Source organism: Octodon degus, unplaced genomic scaffold (genome assembly GCF_000260255.1).
Source record: "Octodon degus isolate 3935 unplaced genomic scaffold, OctDeg1.0 scaffold00020, whole genome shotgun sequence".
Classification (NCBI taxonomy): Eukaryota; Metazoa; Chordata; class Mammalia; order Rodentia; family Octodontidae; genus Octodon; species Octodon degus.
Window position 1 is genome coordinate 247386 of NW_004524596.1, and position 19217 is coordinate 266602.

The window sequence follows — 19217 nt, forward strand, 5'->3', positions numbered from 1 at the left end:
ATTTTATTTATGTATGTGTGTGTGTGGCCAGCTCAGCCCACCAGGGGGCAGGGCTGGCTGGCATGTGGTGCTGGGGGATTGAACAGTGGTCCCTGTGCTTTAGCTAAGTTTGTTCTAAGTAGGTGCTTTAGACCACTGAGCCATCTCACCAGCCCCCTACAATATATTCTTAAGCACTAGAAAATATTACATGTTCAAAAAGAACTGTTTGATATTTTTCTTCACCTGTACATGGCCTACCCTCTATAGCCAAAATGGTATGCAGAGAAAAGTATTAATTTTGATGCTGCTTCACAAGTAGAATTGTACTGTGAGAAAGAGAATATGTGGCTTAGAATTACCTTATGTTCAGACTTTCTTTGCATTAAGAAATAAGTGTTACTTGTGCCCAAAGTGTAATTATAAGCCATCTAAGACTATCACATTCATGTTTTCTCCTCTCAGTGACCTCAAGCAGATCAAGCTAGATACAGGAAAGCTTTTAAATGACCCTGATAAGTACATTGAGGTCCTTAGAGGAATTACTCAGACCTATAAATTAAATTGGGCAGATGTAATATTATTCTTAAGTCAAATATTAATTTTTACTGAGAAGTAATATTAAAAGCTGCTATTTCATTTGGGGATGAATATCATATTAATTTTAGAAAGTTAGAAGATAGGCAGCCAGAGGAACAACCAGTTTCCACTAAAGCCCAAGCAGTCCCTACCCAAGACCCCTACTGGCCTAACAACCAGACAGGAGATTTGAATAGATGCATTTTCAGCTATGTATTCTTGAAAGCCTAAGAAGGACAAAAATCAAACCTGCTAGATATTTTAAATTGTCAACTATCAGGATAAAGATGAAAATCTTCTTCCACAGGCACTGATAAATCACATGCATGTGCTGGGCATGATGGTGAATGTCTGTAATCGCAGCACTCAGGAGGCTGAGGCAGGAGAATCTTGGCAAGTTTGAGACTAGCCTGGGCTACATAGTAAGTTCAAGGCCAACCTGAACTACAGAGCAAGACCCTGTCTAAGACAACAAAAACAAAAACTGTAAAAGTATCCATTACTTACTTAATTATAGTAGTAAATAGTGATATTAAGTAACAAAATATGGCTTTTACTCCAGATAGTTCACTTGATTTTTTAGTAAAAATTGTTTCCTCAGTATTCTATAAGTGAGACTGGGCAGAAGCCAAGGGGAGGAAACAAAGAGGCCAAAAAGAAGCAGCTCCCTTTATTTTAGCCTTAAAAAGAACAGACTCTTCAGTCTGACTCTCAGGGCTCCAAGAAGAGCTCAATGACTAAATTTACCTACTACCACTGTGAAAAGCCAGGTTACCTTAAAGGGCACTGCCAGTGACATAGGGGAAAATGAAACTCTCAACCTGAATGAAAGGTTCTTGGAGGAGTTTGTGTTCTCTAAAACCAAAGAATGAATTTTAGGAACAAACAGAGGTTAAAGGTAGAATATATTTATTGGGGGAAAGAAAGCTTCTGTCTAAGAGAGGGACAGAAGGAGGGTCTGAGTGGGTTGTCCCTGGGAAACTGTCTCTTCCAGGGACTTTTTTTTTTTTTTTTGTGGAACCGGGGATTGAACTCAGGCCCTTGCACTTGCCAGGGAAGCACTTATTCCACTGAGCCATCTCCCCGGCCCTAGGGACTTTTATAGAATAAAACCATGTGGTGAGGCAGGTCTAAGGTGGAGACCATGGGAACTCACTTAGGTGGGCATGAAGTGGGACAAAACTATGGTCAACCAATGAGATTATAAGCACCATTGCCCAGGTAAAATTGATCAAATCCAGCACCAAATGGAGAAGCAAATCAGGTAGCAAGCAGACAAGAAATGGGAAAGGTCTCTTCCTGTTGGGTGTTGAGTTAGTGACTCTTTAGGGTCCTTTCAGGGTGATTGATACCTATTTAGAATATCCCTGTTGCACATCCCTAGGGACATATGTGGCTGCATTTGTTTACTCTTTTTGTCTTGAGGTCTGGCCCACAGTGGGGAGTGTCTGTCTCTTCCAAAGTTGCAAAGTCATCTTGTCCTTCATATTGTCCTTGAGGACCTAGCCCTGTCTGACTGCCTATCATATTTCTATCTAGTTTAGCTGCCTACAACACCAGGAGATACCCCCCAAGCCATGCCCTGACTACAAAGGTCACCACTGGAAGTTGAACAGCACTCTGAGGCGAGGATCCAGAGTTCAGACTCATCTTCCTGGCTGATCTAGCAAGACTAAAGGGCCCTGGGACACTCTCTGCATTCTTCCTCTGGCCAGACTGTCATCTCCACAGAGCAGGGAAATCATGACTATAGAAGGGAAGAGAACCTCTTGCTGGCCATTGGCATATGCTACTTTGTCCTCTTCAAACCTGGCCTTTACACTTCCTTCTTCTCCTGGCAAGATGGCGGGGGGTGAAGCTGGAGTGACTCTGGGGCAACCGCACCTTTCTCGCCAAGATCTTGCCACTTTGGATGTTACCAAGCTGACACCACTTTCACATGAAGTAATCAGCAGACAAGCTACAATTAATATAGGAACCATTGGTCATGTAGCTCATGGGAAATCCACGGTTGTAAAAGCCATTTCTGGAGTTCACACTGTCAGGTTCAAAAATGAACTAGAAAGAAACATTACAATTAAGCTCGGATATGCTAATGCTAAGATTTATAAACTTGATGATCCAAGTTGTCCTCGACCAGAATGCTATAGGTCATATGGAAGTGATACCCCTGATGAGTTTCCTACAGACATTCCAGGGACCAAAGGGAACTTCAAATTGGTCAGACATGTTTCCTTTGTTGACTGTCCTGGCCATGACATTTTGATGGCAACTATGCTGAACGGTGCAGCAGTGATGGATGCAGCACTCCTGTTGATAGCTGGCAATGAATCTTGCCCTCAGCCTCAGACTTCTGAACACTTGGCTGCAGTAGAAATCATGAAACTGAAGCATATTTTGATCCTACAGAATAAAATTGATTTGGTAAAAGAAAGTCAGGCTAAAGAACAATATGAACAGATCCTTGCATTTGTACAAGGTACAGGAGCAGAAGGGGCTCCCATTATTCCAATTTCTGCCCAGCTGAAATACAATATTGAAGTTGTCTGTGAGTACATAGTAAAGAAAATACCAGTACCTCTTAGAGACTTCACCTCAGAACCTCGACTTATTGTTATTAGGTCATTTGATGTCAACAGACCTGGTTGTGAAGTTGATGACCTTAAGGGAGGTGTGGCTGGGGGTAGTATTCTAAAAGGAGTACTGAAGGTGGGCCAAGAGATAGAAGTCAGACCTGGCATTGTTTCGAAAGATAGTGAAGGAAAACTCATGTGTAAGCCAATCTTTTCCAAAATTGTATCACTTTTTGCAGAACATAATGACCTTCAGTATGCTGCTCCTGGGGGTCTTATTGGAGTTGGCACAAAAATTGACCCCACCTTGTGCCGAGCTGACAGAATGGTGGGGCAGGTCCTTGGTACAGTTGGAGCTTTACCTGAGATATTCACGGAATTAGAAATTTCCTATTTCCTACTTAGACGGCTTCTAGGTGTACGCACTGAAGGTGACAAGAAAGCAGCAAAGGTCCAAAAGCTGTCCAAAAATGAAGTACTTATGGTCAACATAGGATCTCTGTCAGCAGGAGGAAGAGTTAGTGCTGTCAAGGCTGATTTGGGCAAGATCATTCTGACTAGTCCTGTGTGCACAGAGGTGGGAGAAAAAATTGCTCTGAGCAGAAGAGTTGAGAAGCACTGGCGTTTAATTGGTTGGGGTCAGATAAGAAGAGGAGTGACAATCAAGCCAACCACAGATGATGACTGAAGAGTCCCAGTTCAATTGTACATCTGAATGCAGCTGGAATTTTCTGAACAATTAAGGGGTATATTTTAAGAGAATTAATTTCACACCTCATTACCTTAGTAGGTAGATGTAAGATTCTTCTTCTTTTTGGGTGATGAAAATCTAACCTGTAGTACTAATACAAGGTCTCCAATAAATGTAAAAGTTGGTGTAATGTTGTATTGAATCTACATTTTACCAGAAGTTAAGCTTTTCCAAATCAGGTCTTATTTATACATCGATACAGGTTTGAAATAAAACCAATAAGTTTTTTTCAGGCACCTGGCACAGCAGAGAAACAGGCAAAAGGAAAAAGGGAAAGGGGCTTTATTATCTTTGAGGACACAGAGAGAATCTGGGGAAGATAAAAAATTTTCTGGAGTTGAACAAAAGGAGGCTGAGGCTTTCATGGCCAGGGGTGAAGTTTGAAGGGAATGTTTACATATATGTGAAAAGCTGATTGGGGCCTTCCCTGAGGTGACAGGAAGGGTGAAAGGAAACTGCACCCTGGGCTGAGTTGGAGAAGAAGGGGGAGGTGGTCTTGGGAAGAAGGGTTTTTGTTTTAAGGGTTTCAGCCATATTAGATGACCACCATAATGAATCAGCAATTTATACTAGGGCTAGAATATATCAGAAACCACTACAACCAGCCTTCTTTCTCTGTAGCACACATGCCACTGAACCTGTCTGAAATAAAGACTTTCTCCCTCCCTCCCTAGTCTCTCTCTCTCTCTCTCTCTCTCTCTCTCTCTCTATATATATATATATATATATATATATACTGGCCTTTAAGCCATCGTAGCTCATTGAAAGAAGTCACAAGAGAATAGGTAACTTGCTATTTTTCAACACTTCAGCCATAACTGGGATAATTTTTTCTTCATCTGTTTTTTATTATGCCTGATAGCCCAGTTTCCCTGTTGGGGAGAGATATTTTATCTTGTTAAAATACTGTAATATATATGCACCCAGGTCAGGTATGCTACCTTCCCCTCTGGGAGACAAATAAATCCTGAATCCAGGCAACTAAATGTAGACTAAATAGGGCAACAACTGCTGCTGTGGTGCAGCTACATCTCTAAGACCCTACTATTTTTCCTCACCACAGACAATATCCATTAAGGCCCTAGTTAAGAGAGGATTATTGCCTATAATTGATAATATAAGGACACAAGGTTTACTTGAACCCTGAATTGCCTGTGCAATACTCTAGTCTTGGGAGTTCAAAAAGCCCAATGGAGAATGGAGGTTGGTACAGAAACTTGGATTGCTAAATGAAGCAGTAGCGCCCATGTCCCCCACTGGTACCCACCTGATACACTCTCCTTTCTCAGATTCTGGAAGATGCCAGTTGTTTTTCAGTGTTAGATTCAAAGGATGCTTTCTTTTGTATTCCTTTACATAATACAAGTTTATTTTTTCTTTAAATATCCTCACAAGTAGGAGTCTCAACAGACACTGACTGTGCTTCCTCAAAGGTTTAGAGATAGGCCTCATCTTTTTGGGCAAGAGCTTTCCCACCACTTGGCATTTTTTACTCTTCCCAGGTCACCATCTTAAAATACGTAGATAATGTACTTCTTTGTGCCCCCTCAGAAGGCCTCTCTAGCCAAGGAATCCATGCTCTCCTGAATTTTCTAGCAGACATGGGTCATAAGGTTTGGAGTTTTTTTGTTTTATTTTGTTTTTTGTGGTTTTTACATCCACGGCACAACTTTGCATCCTTTTTTTTTTTTTTTTTTTTTTTGAATTTGAGGTGTGCTTGCTTGCTTGCTTGCTTGCTTTTGCAGAACCAGGGACTGAACTCAGGTGCTTGCGCTTGCCAGGGAAGCACTTATTCCACTGAGCCATCTCCCTGGCCCCCCAGCTTTGCATCCTTGAGGTAGAATATTTAGGCCTTATCATATCCAGAGGAAACTGAGTGCTAAGAAAAGAAAGAATAAAACTAATTCTTTCCTTCCCACAACCCAAGACTCTAAAACAGCTAAGGGGATTCCTAGATACTATAGGGTTTGTCACCTTTGGGTAGCAGGATATAGTGAAATTGCTCAATTCCTCTATCAGCTTATAAAAGAAATGTAAAAGGCAAATACCCATATTTTAACCTGGGAACCTGTCTCAGTTACTCTTCCCTCATTGCTGGGACAAAATATTTGACATCCAAAATGAAGCAAGAAAAGGTTTATTTAGCTCACAGTTTACGGAGGTTTCAGTCCATACTCAACTGGCTCCAAGGCAGAGCGGCACATGGCAGAGGGCAGCCGTTTTTGGCAGCAGCAAAGAGCAAGACAGCGAAGGGTGTGGCAGCAGCTCAGGCAGCTAGGTAGACTCCTCACATTGTAATACAGAATGTGTGCCCCAGGGCACTCACACCCATAATCCCAGCATTGGATCATGAATCAATTACAAACTCCAGAAGCCCTCCTATGACTGCTTGAAGCTTTGGGGGACAACTAGACACAAACCATAACAGAACCTGATTCTCAAACTGCACTCCAGGAGGTTAAACAAACGCTTCTAAATGTGCCAGCACTAAGCTTACCGACGGGATACCAATTCATTTTGTATGTTGGATCAGGATCTGCTCAACAGCCTATAGGGTATCTGAGTCACTGTAGCAAAGGTGGGTCCTGTGTACCTTAGCACTGTGGCTGCAATGTCACTCTGGGTATGAGTGGCATCCAAGCTGACTTTAGACAAAGATCTCATTGCATACACACTTCACAATGTGGCAGGACTTCTTTCTTTCAAAGGGAGCTATGGCTATTAGACAACCAACTTCTTAAATATTAGGCTCTATTTCTAGAAAGACCAGCCATTCACATAAAGATATGTTCCTCCTCAACCCTGACAATTTCTACCAAAAAAGGAGAAAATTCGGGGCAGGGGAGATGGCTTAGTAAAATAAGCGCTTCCTTGGCAAGCTCAAGGGCCTGAGTTCAATCCCCAGTTCCACCAAAATAAATAAATAAATAAAAATAAAAGACCATACAGAAAAAAGGAGAAAATCCGAGGCTGAAACACATGATTGCAAAAGGTATGCAGTCAGGAAAGACTTGTAAGCCATATCACTTATTGACCCTGATTTGACTATCTTCTGTGATGGCAGTTCCTTCATGGACAACGGGACCTAGAAAAGATGAGGTATGCAATGTCAGACTCATCTGATACGTGGAAGTTCCTTACTTGCCCCAGGGACTAAGTGCTCAGCTAACAGAACTCTTAACTCTAACCTGGGCTTTACCACTTAGTAAATGACAGAAAATCAGTATTTATACTTGATATATGGGAAAAAATTATCTCTCAACCTGAGAGGTACCTAGGACGAGTTCGTGTTCTCTAAAACCGAAGAATGAATTTTAGGAACAAATGGAGGTTATGAGCAGAATATATTTATTGGGGGGAAAGAAAGAGAGGGGGGTGCCAAGTGGGTGGTCCCCAGGAAGCTGTCTCTTTCAGACTTTTATAGTGTAAAACCATGGGGGGTCTGAGGTGGACAACATGGGAACTTGCGTAGGTGGGCATGAAGTGGGACAAAACTCTGGTCAACCAATGAGATTACAAGCACTGTTGCTCAGGTAAAATTGTTTAAGTCCAGGAGCAAATGGGGAAGTGAGTCACGTAGCAAGTGGGCATGAATATAGAACAGGAGTTTATCCAGCAGCCAGCTGGTAGGAGTTGGCTTAGTGACTCTTCCTGGCTTCCTCAAGGTGATGATCAGTCCTGGATGCTTATCTCTAGGGAGGTCAGCATTTGTTCATTCTTTGATCTCTAGGTCTGGCCCACAGCAGGAGCATTCTGTCTCTCTCACAGTTGCAACATATCCTGTCTTCCATGCTGTCTCCTTAAGGGCCTAGCCCTGTCTGACTGCCTATAATATTTCTACCCATAGAAGACTTAAAAGTCCTGTTCAAGAAGAAAGCAAAGCCTTTAAATAAGCGATATAAGGAGTTACTCTTAGCCCTTTCACTAATCACTACTTAAAGGAGAGGGCAGTTCCCTTCAATGTGGGCACAGGGATATGCAGAGACATTACAACAACATGGGAACAAACTCTCTGAGTAGAGAGGTTTCTGGATATGCAGCCTGCTCCCCTTGGCAAGGACAGCAGGACTTCCTTGGTGGGTATCCACACTTCAAAGAGATGACTGAGATAAACTACAAGACTATATTGTTGAGGGCCAACCAGATAGCTCAGCAGATTAAAGCACCTGCTTAGGCAGAAGCAGGGACCAGGGTTTGATCCCGGTGTGCTGACAGGGCCCTGGCCTCAGTGAACACTGAGACAACTATTGAGACTGGGCGTGGTGGCTCATGTCTGTAATCCCAGCACTTGGGAGGCTGAAAACAGAAGGATCACTACAAGTCTGATCTGTGTAGTAAGACCATGTAGACCCTGTACTAAATACATTTAAAAAAAAAAAGACTATATTGATGAGATACAAAAGAGTTCAATAGTTCATAGTTTAGCCCACCCTATAGTGGTCTATAAACTATATTGCTAGTGATCTTGGGCATAATTTTTTTTGTAACAATGCCAGTGAAGCGTCTCTCTAGGCACTACTAGCAGGACTCCTATTAAGAGTAAAGAGTCCTATCCTGAGGGCCAACAACTGTGGTTACTCAGAGAGTTTGTTAGTTTGTTATTTTTGTTTCTGTTTTTCTTAGAACAGCAGAAGGAGCAACGCAGGCCTTGGGTGTTGTCCAATTTCAGGTGGTTGGGAGTGGTTTCCCATACCCAACTCCTGTACTACTGAGATTACAGGCATGTACCCACAAGTCCAGCTTAAGGTTTTTTGTTTTTTTTTTAAATATTTATTTATTTGTGCGTGTGTGTGTGTGTGTGTGTGTGGCCAGCTCAGCCCACCAGGGGGCGTTCTGGCTGGCATGTGGTGCTGGGGGATTGAACCACGGTCCCTGTGCTTTTTGCTAAACTTGTTCTAAGTAGGTGCTTTAGACCACTGAGCCATCTCACCAGCCCCAGCTTAAGGTTTTATAAGAGATATGGTCAGGAAATGCTTTCTTAGATTAGAAAATATGATTAAGGTCCTATATGACTGTGCAGTAAAAGAAAATTCTAGGTGTAGTAGTGCACATCTGTAATCCCAGCACTCAGGAGGTTGAGGCAGGAGGATCAGGGTGAGTTTGAGGCCAGCCTGGACTACACAGTGAATTCAAGGCTAGCCTGAACTACATAGTGAGATCCTGTCTCAAAAATACCAAAACAAAACAAAACAAAAAAACTACATATAATCTTCATGCTAGATTACTTGCAAAGGCAGCCACATTTCACCCTTATGAGTAAATGAATGGCTGTTATACTGGGTGTGCTGGTCCATACTTGTAATCTTAGATACTGAAGGAGCAGGAGGGTGGTAAATTCAAGGCCAGCCTGGGCAACTTGGCAAGCCCCTGTCTCAAAATAAAACTTCGGGCTGAAAAGCCAGGTCAGTGCTAGAACACTTCCCTAGCATGTGTGAAGCCCCGGGTTCAGCTGGCACACACCTGTAATCCCAGCATTTAGGAGGCTGAGGCAGGAAGACTGCTGTGAGTTTGAGACCAGCCTGAACCATGTAATGAAAACCTGTCTCAAAAAGACCAAAAAAATAAACAAAAAGGCAAAATGTTTATCAAGTGTGGGTTTACAAAAATAAAAGAAAAAAATCATCTGTATCAGATGATAAAGTAACTATCACATGGGGCAATACAGTATCAGAACCATCATGTAACACAATCACATCCTGATAAGAATTTCAAAAATAGGATAATTTTTGTTAGAAGTCATATGGGAAGGAATCTCAAGAAGTTAATATCAGGAAAGCCTTAAAGGCCTTTAACAGCAGATGTAAGAGGAAAATGATGTAAGTGAAAGAAAAAGGATAGCAAGATAATTGTGGTCCTGAAAAAGGAAAAAATATGCAATCACTTGCCAGCAATCCATTTTAATGTAGAAGGCGTGTGGGAGAACCATTTTTCATGCAACAAATAACAAGCACCAACTTGATCCTGGGCCTTGCCTTCTACTCTAAATATTACAACAGATCTAGAAGCTGAATCACCCACTGAGATCACAGACAGTATTAGAGCAGAGATTTAAATGCAACCAAGAACATTTAATTGTTGTACTATTAGGTCATACCATAGCCAAGTCAAAAAGACAGTTATCAGGGATTGGGATATAGTTCAGTGAATAGTGCCTGCCTGGCAAGTACAAGGTCCTGAGTTCAATTCCCAGTACCAAAACAAACAAAAAAACAAACAAACAAACAAAAAAAAACAGTTACCAAGCTAGGGTGATAGCTCAGCAGTAGACTGTTTACCTAATAGGCACAGAACTCTAGGTTGGAAAGTTAGTTATTGAAAGAAAACAAACAAACCTGGCACTAAACTAAATATCCATTAACAAGTGAATAGTAAAATAAATTGTGGTAAATAATACAATGGAACACTAAATAATAGTGAAAAATGTATTATATTTATAGAAAGTAATGGGGGAAGAAAAAGAGGAGGGGAGTGGCAGGTAAAAAGAACTGAGATGTGTTTTGTGCATGTATGACATTTAAATTCCATACATCTCATTTCTAGGATATGTATAAATAAAACAGATTTCATGCAACAACTGTTTTGGGGCTGAAAAGAGAAACCAGGTATATTGGAGGGAGATCAGGAATTGAAATGAGTACTAGTCAAAAAGTAGAAGGTACTCAAAATGAAATAGGATCTGTACAGAGGCAGCATTAATAGAGAATCGCAGTACAGTCATTTTCGCACTAGCCTATGATACTCTGTAGGAAAGCATTGGTAGGGAATAATTAAAGTTGTGGCCGAACATTGAGATTCTTGCAAGGTCTCATGAGGCTTTTGTAAACCTCATTCTGTAAACAACAGGAGCTTTGTATTAACATTTCTTAGTTTTAAGGAACAAGAAACAGCTGTAGCTGACTGAGATACACAAAGATGGAAGGGTGGAGAGAGGGAGAAAGGAATAGGAAAAGATGTAACATTTATTGAATAGGTTACAACTCAAGTCACTTGTCCAGGGATACAGCAGATCTAGGGATCTCAATAGGAGGAGCTGACTGACCAACTCTTCAGCTTCTCAATTGCAACTACAGTCTTCTATTTTAATGCGCCTCCAACCAAGATGCCAGTTCTCAGGAGACTGGCTGATCTAGTGTTTGTTTCCATTGCTGTGATCTGCATTCTGCGCTTGCAGTTTATTAAAATAAAAGGACAGGGGCCGGGGAGATGGCTCAGTAGGGTAAGCGCTTGACTGGCAACACAAGGATCTGAGTTCAATCCCCCATTCCGCCAAAAAATAAATAAATAAATAAATAAATAAAAGGACAGAGACAATGGGTAGTCCCCCAAAAATAAGGGATGTGGAGGGAGGGAGACAGACAGACACAGACACACAGACACACACACATGCACAGTTCGAAGTCCTTAGTAAACTATGGGATGGTTACTACTGTGCAAAACCTAAGAAATACCTTATTCAAACAGTTCTGCTGAAAAGATCTTAACGCTTAGTAATTTACTTAAGCCTCTGTTGTCGGTGACCTCATTAGCTAATATTTTTCGTTTGAGGCTACCTGAAATTTGTCTCTCCGACTGACAGCCTCTCAGATAATAATTCCCGGATTGATACATACTGAAATCATTTTTTGCCTAAGACTAACTGGCAGAAAATCAAACAAAACACTGACATGGGGAGATAAGACTCCTAACAGCCACCTCAAGCCACAATTCCCTCTTCCTTAGTAGGAGCACCGAGGTTTCCTACTCAGAATCCCCAAGGGCTGGGATGTCAGCAGAGCCTCAGGGTCCAAGACCCGAGTGGCCCGCGGCAACTGCAGATCCCTGGGGCAGGGACGGAGAGGCGGGTCCGCGCATGCGCACAAGACTGCAGGTCAACAAAGACGGCACGGGCGCGCGCGCGCTGAAGAGACCTAGGACGTGCGCGTGCGCGGCCACCGCTCTGCGTTAGCCGGCATTAGCAGAGGACAGAGAGCGAGAGGGGGAGCCTCCGACCTGGGGGAGAAGGGGTTGCGCTCCAGGCCGGCGGCAGGGAGGGGCGGGGCCGGCGGGCAGCGCGAGGAGGTGCCGTGCGCCCCAGCCCTGCGGGGTCCGCGGCCCGCGCCGACGCCGTGGCCGCCCCTGTCGCTTTGTCGCCGTCGCTCTGAGGGAGGCGGGTTATGGCGACGGCGGTAGTGGGAGCTGTGAATGAGTTCTCCGGGAGGACGAGGGAAGAAAAAAGGCTCCGGCGGCCCCAGCAGCCCGGCGCCCCGCAGGCCTCCGCCCCCCTGCGCGGCCCCCGCCCCTCCCGCCGCGGGCCCGGCCCCTCGGCCGTCGTCGCCGCATAAGCGGAACCTGTATTACTTCTCCTACCCGCTGTTTGTCGGCTTCGCGCTGCTGCGCCTGGTGGCCTTCCACCTGGGGCTCCTCTTCGTGTGGCTCTGCCAGCGCTTGTCCCGCGCCCTCATGGCCGCCAAGAGGAGCTCCCGGGCCGCACCGGCGCCAACCTCAGCCTCACCGCCAGCGCCGGAGCCGGGCGGGGAGGCCGAGCGCGTCCGAGCCTTCCACAAGCAGGCCTTCGAGTACATCTCTGTCGCCCTGCGCATTGACGAGGACGAGAAAGGTAACTGGGCGCTGGCGGTGCCGGCGAGAAGGCGGTGGAGCCGCTGGGGAGGGCGCCGCCGGCGTGCCGGTGCTGCGGGAGGGGCCTGCGGCCGGACCGCCCGGCCCGGGAGCGCGGGCCCCGTTCCGGGCACCGTGGCCGTCGACTTTGTTTCAAACACCAGCCTTCCCCTTCAGTCCCAAGTCCCCGTGAGACACCCAGACCCGCTGGTGACAGTGACAGTTGTCCTAGAGTGACCACACGGATCCTTTTTACCACGGTGAACTGTGGGGCTGCCTCTGAGCCAGGTTTTCCGAAAGGTTTGATATCGAAGAAGCTGTGCCTTGTTACAGGCTTTTAATGAAAGCAGAGTACTGTAGTGTCAGGGAAAAAAAGAGCAGATAGAGACCTAGCTTTGAAAAGAATAGCTGGGTGTGATTACAGCTGAATTTGCGCTGTGAAAAGTTTCACGCCAGTCATTTCATTAGTGCAATTACTCCTGGATAGTATTCATGAAGTTGTATTTTAGCATGAGACTTTTGTCCCTAAATGCTTTGGTTTTAATTAAACTAGTATTCCGAGTCAGCCTTTAAGTTTTTCAGTTGAAATGTTAAATGTAATGTTATACATATCGTTGTACAGTGAAATGTAAAACAGATTTAAGATTCTGAATGAAAGCAAGGATATTACATATATTTAAAATTACATCTTATATTTTAAGTTAGTTTTTTTCCCCCCCTTTGAGATGGGGGTCCAGTGGTTTTAAACTCAATATATAGTCCAACTGGCCTCTAACAGCGATTCTCCTGCCTCAGTCTTTCAAGCACTGAGTTATATGCCCTTAAGGCAGCCCGAAGTGGCAAAAACAAAACAAAAACAAACAAAACACCTCCTTCAAGTACTGAGTTATAGGCATTCACCACCATGTCCGACTGGAACATATTTTAAAATCTATAAGGCATTGTGTGTTATCTTGTTTTGTGTGTGTGTGTGTGTGTGTGTGTGTGTGTGTGTGGTATCATTATTTAATCCTTACCCTTTTGAGGTAAAAGTGCTCCTGATACCAGTGTTTAAAGATGAAACATTGAAATTCAAAAATGTGTTATTCCAAACTAGTGCAAATAGCTAGTGAAAGACTTTTTGTGCAAAATAACAAGCTAGGAAAAGTTGAGACAGGTTGACCTGGAATGCAGTGACCCTTTTGCCTCAGCCTCTTTAAGTGCTGGGATTGCAGACATGTGCCACCACACTTGGCCTCTTATTTTTTAAAATTTTTCTTGTACCTCCAGTATACAGAGAGCTTACTTTTTTCCTCCCCCAAAGAACCCTACCTTTCCTCTCAGCTAGCTACTCGCTTGCATTGTTCCTTAGTGAAAACAAGTGCAGCCTGCTGTCCCTTAGTATTGTCTTTCTCCACTGTCACCTCTAGAAACTCTTCTAGAATTTCAGTCTTGTCCAAACCTATTTCCTTTGCAGGGCTTAGGAGAGAAAAGCAGGCTATAGAGGGAAAGGCAGGCATATTCATAGTTTGAGTATAAAGATACTGGAGGTTGACTTTTTAAGACAGTAGACACATTTAAGAAAAGAATAGTACATGTTTCTGATAGGTTTCTTTTCTTTTTCTTTCTTTTTTTTTTTTTCTCTTGTTTTTGTTTGGGGGGTTGTAATAGTTCGGTGTTTTTTTGTTTTTTGTTTTTTGGGGTTTTTTTTTTGCTACCTTCCTAGAAGAACATTTATGGCAGTATCTTGTTATAAGGGTTCTTTGACAGTTACGCATCTAGAGCAAAATATATTTTAGGGTAGAGGGAATGTGTGAATGAGTAGATTGTTTGTGGCTGGGGATGTAGCTCAGTAGAGCTCTGGCCTGGCATGTACTAAGGCCTTGCGTTTGATCACCAACACCAAAAAATAACAGCACAGAGGCAGAAAGGTTGCAAGTTTGAGCCCAACCTGGGCAGTTTAGTCAGGCCCTATCTAAAAAGAGCAGGGCCCTAGAGTATAATCCCAAATACTGAAAAGAAAAAAAATTGAAACAAATTATGTATTTATTTTCCTTTAGAAATAAAGTGGTCTATATTGTCATTGTCCTTCTCAGTCATATTTATTTCTTCAGCATATTGGGAAAAAAGTTTTTTTTTAAATTTTGTAAACAATGTTTCACTATGTAGTCCTGGCTGTCTTTGAACTTATTATGTGGACAAGACTGGTCTCTTGTGTGGTGATCCTCCTGTCTCAGCCTCCCTCCTGAGTACTGGGATTACAGGCCTGTACTACCACCCCTGGCTATTTATTGGAAATTTTTGTATGTTAGGGAATTTTTTTGTTTGCTTGTTTCTGGGGGTTTTTTTGTTTGTTTTGTACTTTAGTTTTAATACAGTACAGTAGTTGAAAGATAATTTACATTTGGATTTTGTGGTGCCTCTCAGTTATACTTTTTTTTTTTTTTTTTTTTTTTTCTTTAGGGGAGAGTCTACAGAGTGTTCATGGTCTCACTACTAGATTGGACTAGTGATCTGCCTGTTTACAGCCTCCCAAGAGCTGGGATTACAGGTGTGGGCCACCAAGCTCAGTCTCAATTGCTGTTGCAGTGCACCCTGGGGGCACAGCAATGGTGGGGATAGAACCCCCAGTCCCTGTGCTTGCTTGCAGGCACTTTAATCCACTGAGCTATTTGGCCAGCCTAAAATTTGAGGAGTTTTTGTTGTTGTTGTTGTTATTTCAGGCTACCTTAAGGGCAGGTCTGGTGCAGCCTCTGGAACTGAGAATCAAACCGTGGTCCTGTGCGCCTGCCTGCATTTGTCCAAGCAGCACATTAAACAACTGAGCTATCCAGCGAAGCCCTCACACTTGTTTAAAGAGAGGACTAGGATGTCAGGCTCTTTTTACCTAATATGAAAACTTATAGTCCATTAATGACAATATTTATTTGACATCAACTAACTTTCATATCTCTACTTTCACAGATATTTGAGAAAAACTCAGCTCCTCTACAAAGATATATTTGTTATATGATTTCTAAATATATAATATATATTAGATATCTCATTTATCTCAAAGAATTATAATTTTGTAGATACTGTACTTTAATTTTTGAACCTCTTTGGAAGACTAATAACCTATGACATCCATTTGCTATGTAGAGAAACTGAAATTTAAAGTTGGGTATGGTGGTTCATGCCTGTAATGCCCTCATGCTAGGAGGCTAAGATAAGAGGATCACAAGTTAGAACCCATCATGAGACGTTGTTTCAAATAAAACAAAAATTGGCTCAGAGTAGCAGAACCAAGGACAGAATCTAGGTGAACAGATTCATAATATTGTACTTTAGACTTTATACTGAAAAAAGTTTTCTATTCTGTGAATATTGATAAAGGGCTCCTTGGAATACTTGGAAAAAAAGAAAAGGATGTAATAGTGGGTCTTTAAGTTAACTAGAACGTGACCTAACATGTTTTGTGTGGTTTGTACAAACAGAGAGACATACAATCTGGGTAATAAAATAGTGAAGGTTCAAAGTGTGGTTCAACCAGAGAATCCATACTAGGGAGAAGTGCTACCAGTGTGTTCAGTGTGACAGAAGTTTTAGCCAACTCTCTGATTTTATCAATCATGAGAAACTACATTCTGGGGAAGACAGTTTAAATGGAATGAGTATGGAAAAAACTTTAGCATGTACACCAACTTTATTCAATACCAGAGATACTATGCCAGAACAGCAATCCTATGAATGCTGTTGGTGAATATGAAATATTTCAATCAACGTTTAACAATTATGGTACATTATTTGGAAAAGCTACTAAGGAGAAAACTAGTTCGATTCTTATGGTGGAAATTTAGCTCGGGAGGGCCTGCCCCTTAGCTCAGTTCTTTAAGTGGCTGCTTCAGCAAAGCAGTCAGACTCAGGTTGCTGTGGTTCAATCCCCACAACTCAAGCCAGCCAAACCTGCCCTGAAGGCATTTGGAGCAAAAAAGAAAATTTAGCTCAGATCTCAGACGTTACTAAAGCTAAAATTTGTAATGAGTACTTGGAGTTAGGAAAACCTTCAATGTGGCTATTTTTACAGAATGTAGTCAACAATAAAAATAAATTCCGGGGGAACTACCCACTCGGGACCCCCTCCTGTCCCTCTCTTGGACAGGAGCTTTCTTTCTCTCAATAAATATATTCTGCTCTTAACCTCCAAAGGAAAAAAAAAATTTCCTATGTAATACAATTAAAACAAAAAACGTGTGGTTCAGTTTCTCAAGTTTCTGGTACTTAACAGTAAGGGCTTAATATTTTACATGAAAGAGAGTGACCCACTTCTCAGAATGTTGTATGGCAGAAGGATGTGACAGCAAGAACAGAAATTGTTTCCAGGCTTGGTATTGCACATGTACACTCCCAGAATTTGAATGAGTGTCTCTATGACTTTCTCCTTGCTGGGACAAAACACCTAACACCAAGTTCAAAGAGGAGAGGTTTATTTTGGCTCACAGTTTTTAATTGGCTGCCTCCAAGGCAAGTTGCCAGGCAGAGGGGCATTGCAGAGGAGAAAACAGTTCCTATAACAGAGTGCTCGAGGGAGGAACAGGGATATTCATTTAGGTCAGGCCACACCCCTAGCATCTACCTCTTCCCACCAGGCTTTACCTCCTGACTCATACCCAGATACAAATCCCTCAGTGGATGAATCTGGTGTCTCACACCCATGAGCCAGTCACTTTCCCAAAACCCGCCTATGAGTGTATGTGACTTTGCGGGGAGGGGCATCTAAATGTAAGCCATAACACACACTTTGCTAAAATAAGAGGAGAGAATTACCAATTTTTTGTTGTGAGGCAAGCAAAGAGTGGTGCTTTTTGGCTGTGTTTCTTATACCTGGGATTGAAACTTTGTTTGCACTGAGCTACATCCCTAGCCCTTTTTAAATTTTGAAACAGGGTCTTACCAAGTTGCTAAATTGCCCAGGCAAGGCTTGCATTTACAGTCCTTCTTCCTCAGGTCCAGAGTGCTGGGATTATAGCAGAGTGAATTATATTACTCATTCTAGCCAGGTAGAGCATGTATAGAAGTATAGTGCAAGAAAGCTCTTACAGAGTCTGGGTTTATACTAGGTGATTTTTTTTTTTTTTTTTTTTATGTAATTAGGACAGGGTCTGCAGGGTCTCAAAACATAGATCGGATTCGTAGTGATCCTCCTGTTTACAGCCTCCCAAGTGCTGGGATTACAGGCACAGGGTGCACCACCATGCCCGATCTCAATCGCTGTCTCAGCGCGTAAGGCAGCACAGCAGGCTGAAGGATCAAACCCTGGGCCCCTGCGTTCTCCCCAGCCCCTAGGTGATTTTTAAAAGGAAAGCATTTTGTTCTGGATTGGATGTTAACAGGAACTAGAAATGAGTCTGTGAGTAAGGGGAACTAACTAGAGGGAGAGCTAAAGCTATATTGGTTAAAAAGTGATTATATTCCAATAGGCACATGCTGAGTATGTGAAATCTCAGCACCGTGGGAGTCAGACAGGGGTATCCCAAATTTGAGTCCATCCTGGGCAATTTAGCAGTTTAGCTACATGGTATCTCAAAATTAAAAAAAAAAAAAAAAAAGCAATGATCACTCCTTTGCTGAAAGATATTCTATATTTCATGATTTGGACAGTATTTTTATTTTGGTGTATATTTATTTATATATTTATTTTTGGAAGAGTACCTGGGATCAAAATTGGAATCTTCCGTTTGCCACATAGGCACTTAATGCCGCTGAACTATCTCCTCGGCCCCCTTTGGTTGTATTTAGACATACTTATAGAGTGATTATGTTCCATTAACCTTCACAGAGTGACCTTGTTTGATGTTGATAATCTGTGAAATTGTTCAGCAGGTTATTGGCCTTAAATGTCAGATCAGCTCCTAGTAATACCAAAGCCTAGCTGATAGTAGTAGGCCAGCTCTTAAATGTGGAAGCTGCATTTCTCAACTTTGACATTTTACTTTTAATCTTGGTTGCAGCACTTCTTATCCAAATTGACATTTGAATTCTGACTGTGTAGTATCTTCAACAAGTTATTGTGCTGAGATAATAGTTTAGTGCCTGTGTATAGTAAGTCCTCAGTAACTGGGAACTATTGTTATTAATTCAGTAGTTCTTTTACAATGAGAGCCTCCAAAGATTATGTCAGAATATTGGTAAATCTTTTTTTGTTTTTCTTTCTTTTTTGAGATAGGGTCTCAGTATGTACTATAGGCAGGCCTTGAACTGATTTATGTAGCCTGGGCTGGCTTTGAACTTACTATGATCCTCCTGCTTGAGCACCTGGTGTTAGGATTATATGCATGTGCCACTGTGCCCAATTTAAGTCTTTTTTTTTTTATTAATCTTCAATTTTGGTAGTAGTCTCTGCTAACGTTATTTAGAGTGCTATAGCATCATGAATAATTTTTTCAGGAAACAGCATCTAGAGTGATAGAAAAATACTGTGTTAACTATGACCTCAGATATTAAATTTTTTCAAAAATCAAATGGAAGACTGTCTCTAACCTCACTTTTCACTTGGTAACCTAGCTATTTATTTCTTTTTTTTAAATTAGAATATATTTTAAAAATAGGCATAAAGAATTATATAATTCTTATGTTTACACGTAAGTCCAATAGCTTTTTATTTCTTTTTTTTTTTAATTTTTATTTGTGTGTGTGTGGCCAGCTCAGCCCACCAGGGGGCGGGGCTGGCTGGCATGTGGTGCTGGGGGATTGAACCGCGGTCCCTGTGCTTTGCTAAGCTT

At 42.3% G+C, this 19217-nt stretch overlaps 1 protein-coding gene and 1 pseudogene across 4 annotated transcripts in view; both read left to right on the forward strand.

The window, feature by feature from the left end:
• Window positions 1-4000, forward strand: part of LOC101577246 — a 22387-nt pseudogene extending 18387 nt beyond the window's left edge. For 2 of the 3 annotated variants that reach the window (XR_002820372.1, XR_001117023.2), the window contains exon 2: window positions 2103-3999. The product of XR_002820372.1 is annotated as a eukaryotic translation initiation factor 2 subunit 3, X-linked pseudogene, transcript variant X2 (transcript). Of the gene's footprint in view, window positions 1-2102 lie in introns of all 3 variants that reach the window. The other variant, XR_002820373.1, reaches the window with a different exon arrangement.
• A 7833-nt stretch (window positions 4001-11833) lies between these two features.
• The window catches only part of Spast (spastin), a 94860-nt gene continuing 87476 nt past the window's right edge, over window positions 11834-19217 (forward strand). Inside the window, exon 1 of the mRNA XM_012513888.2 lies at window positions 11834-12478. Coding sequence (XP_012369342.1) covers window positions 12064-12478 — 415 coding nt within the window. The 5' untranslated portion in view covers window positions 11834-12063. The remainder of the gene's footprint in view (window positions 12479-19217) is intronic.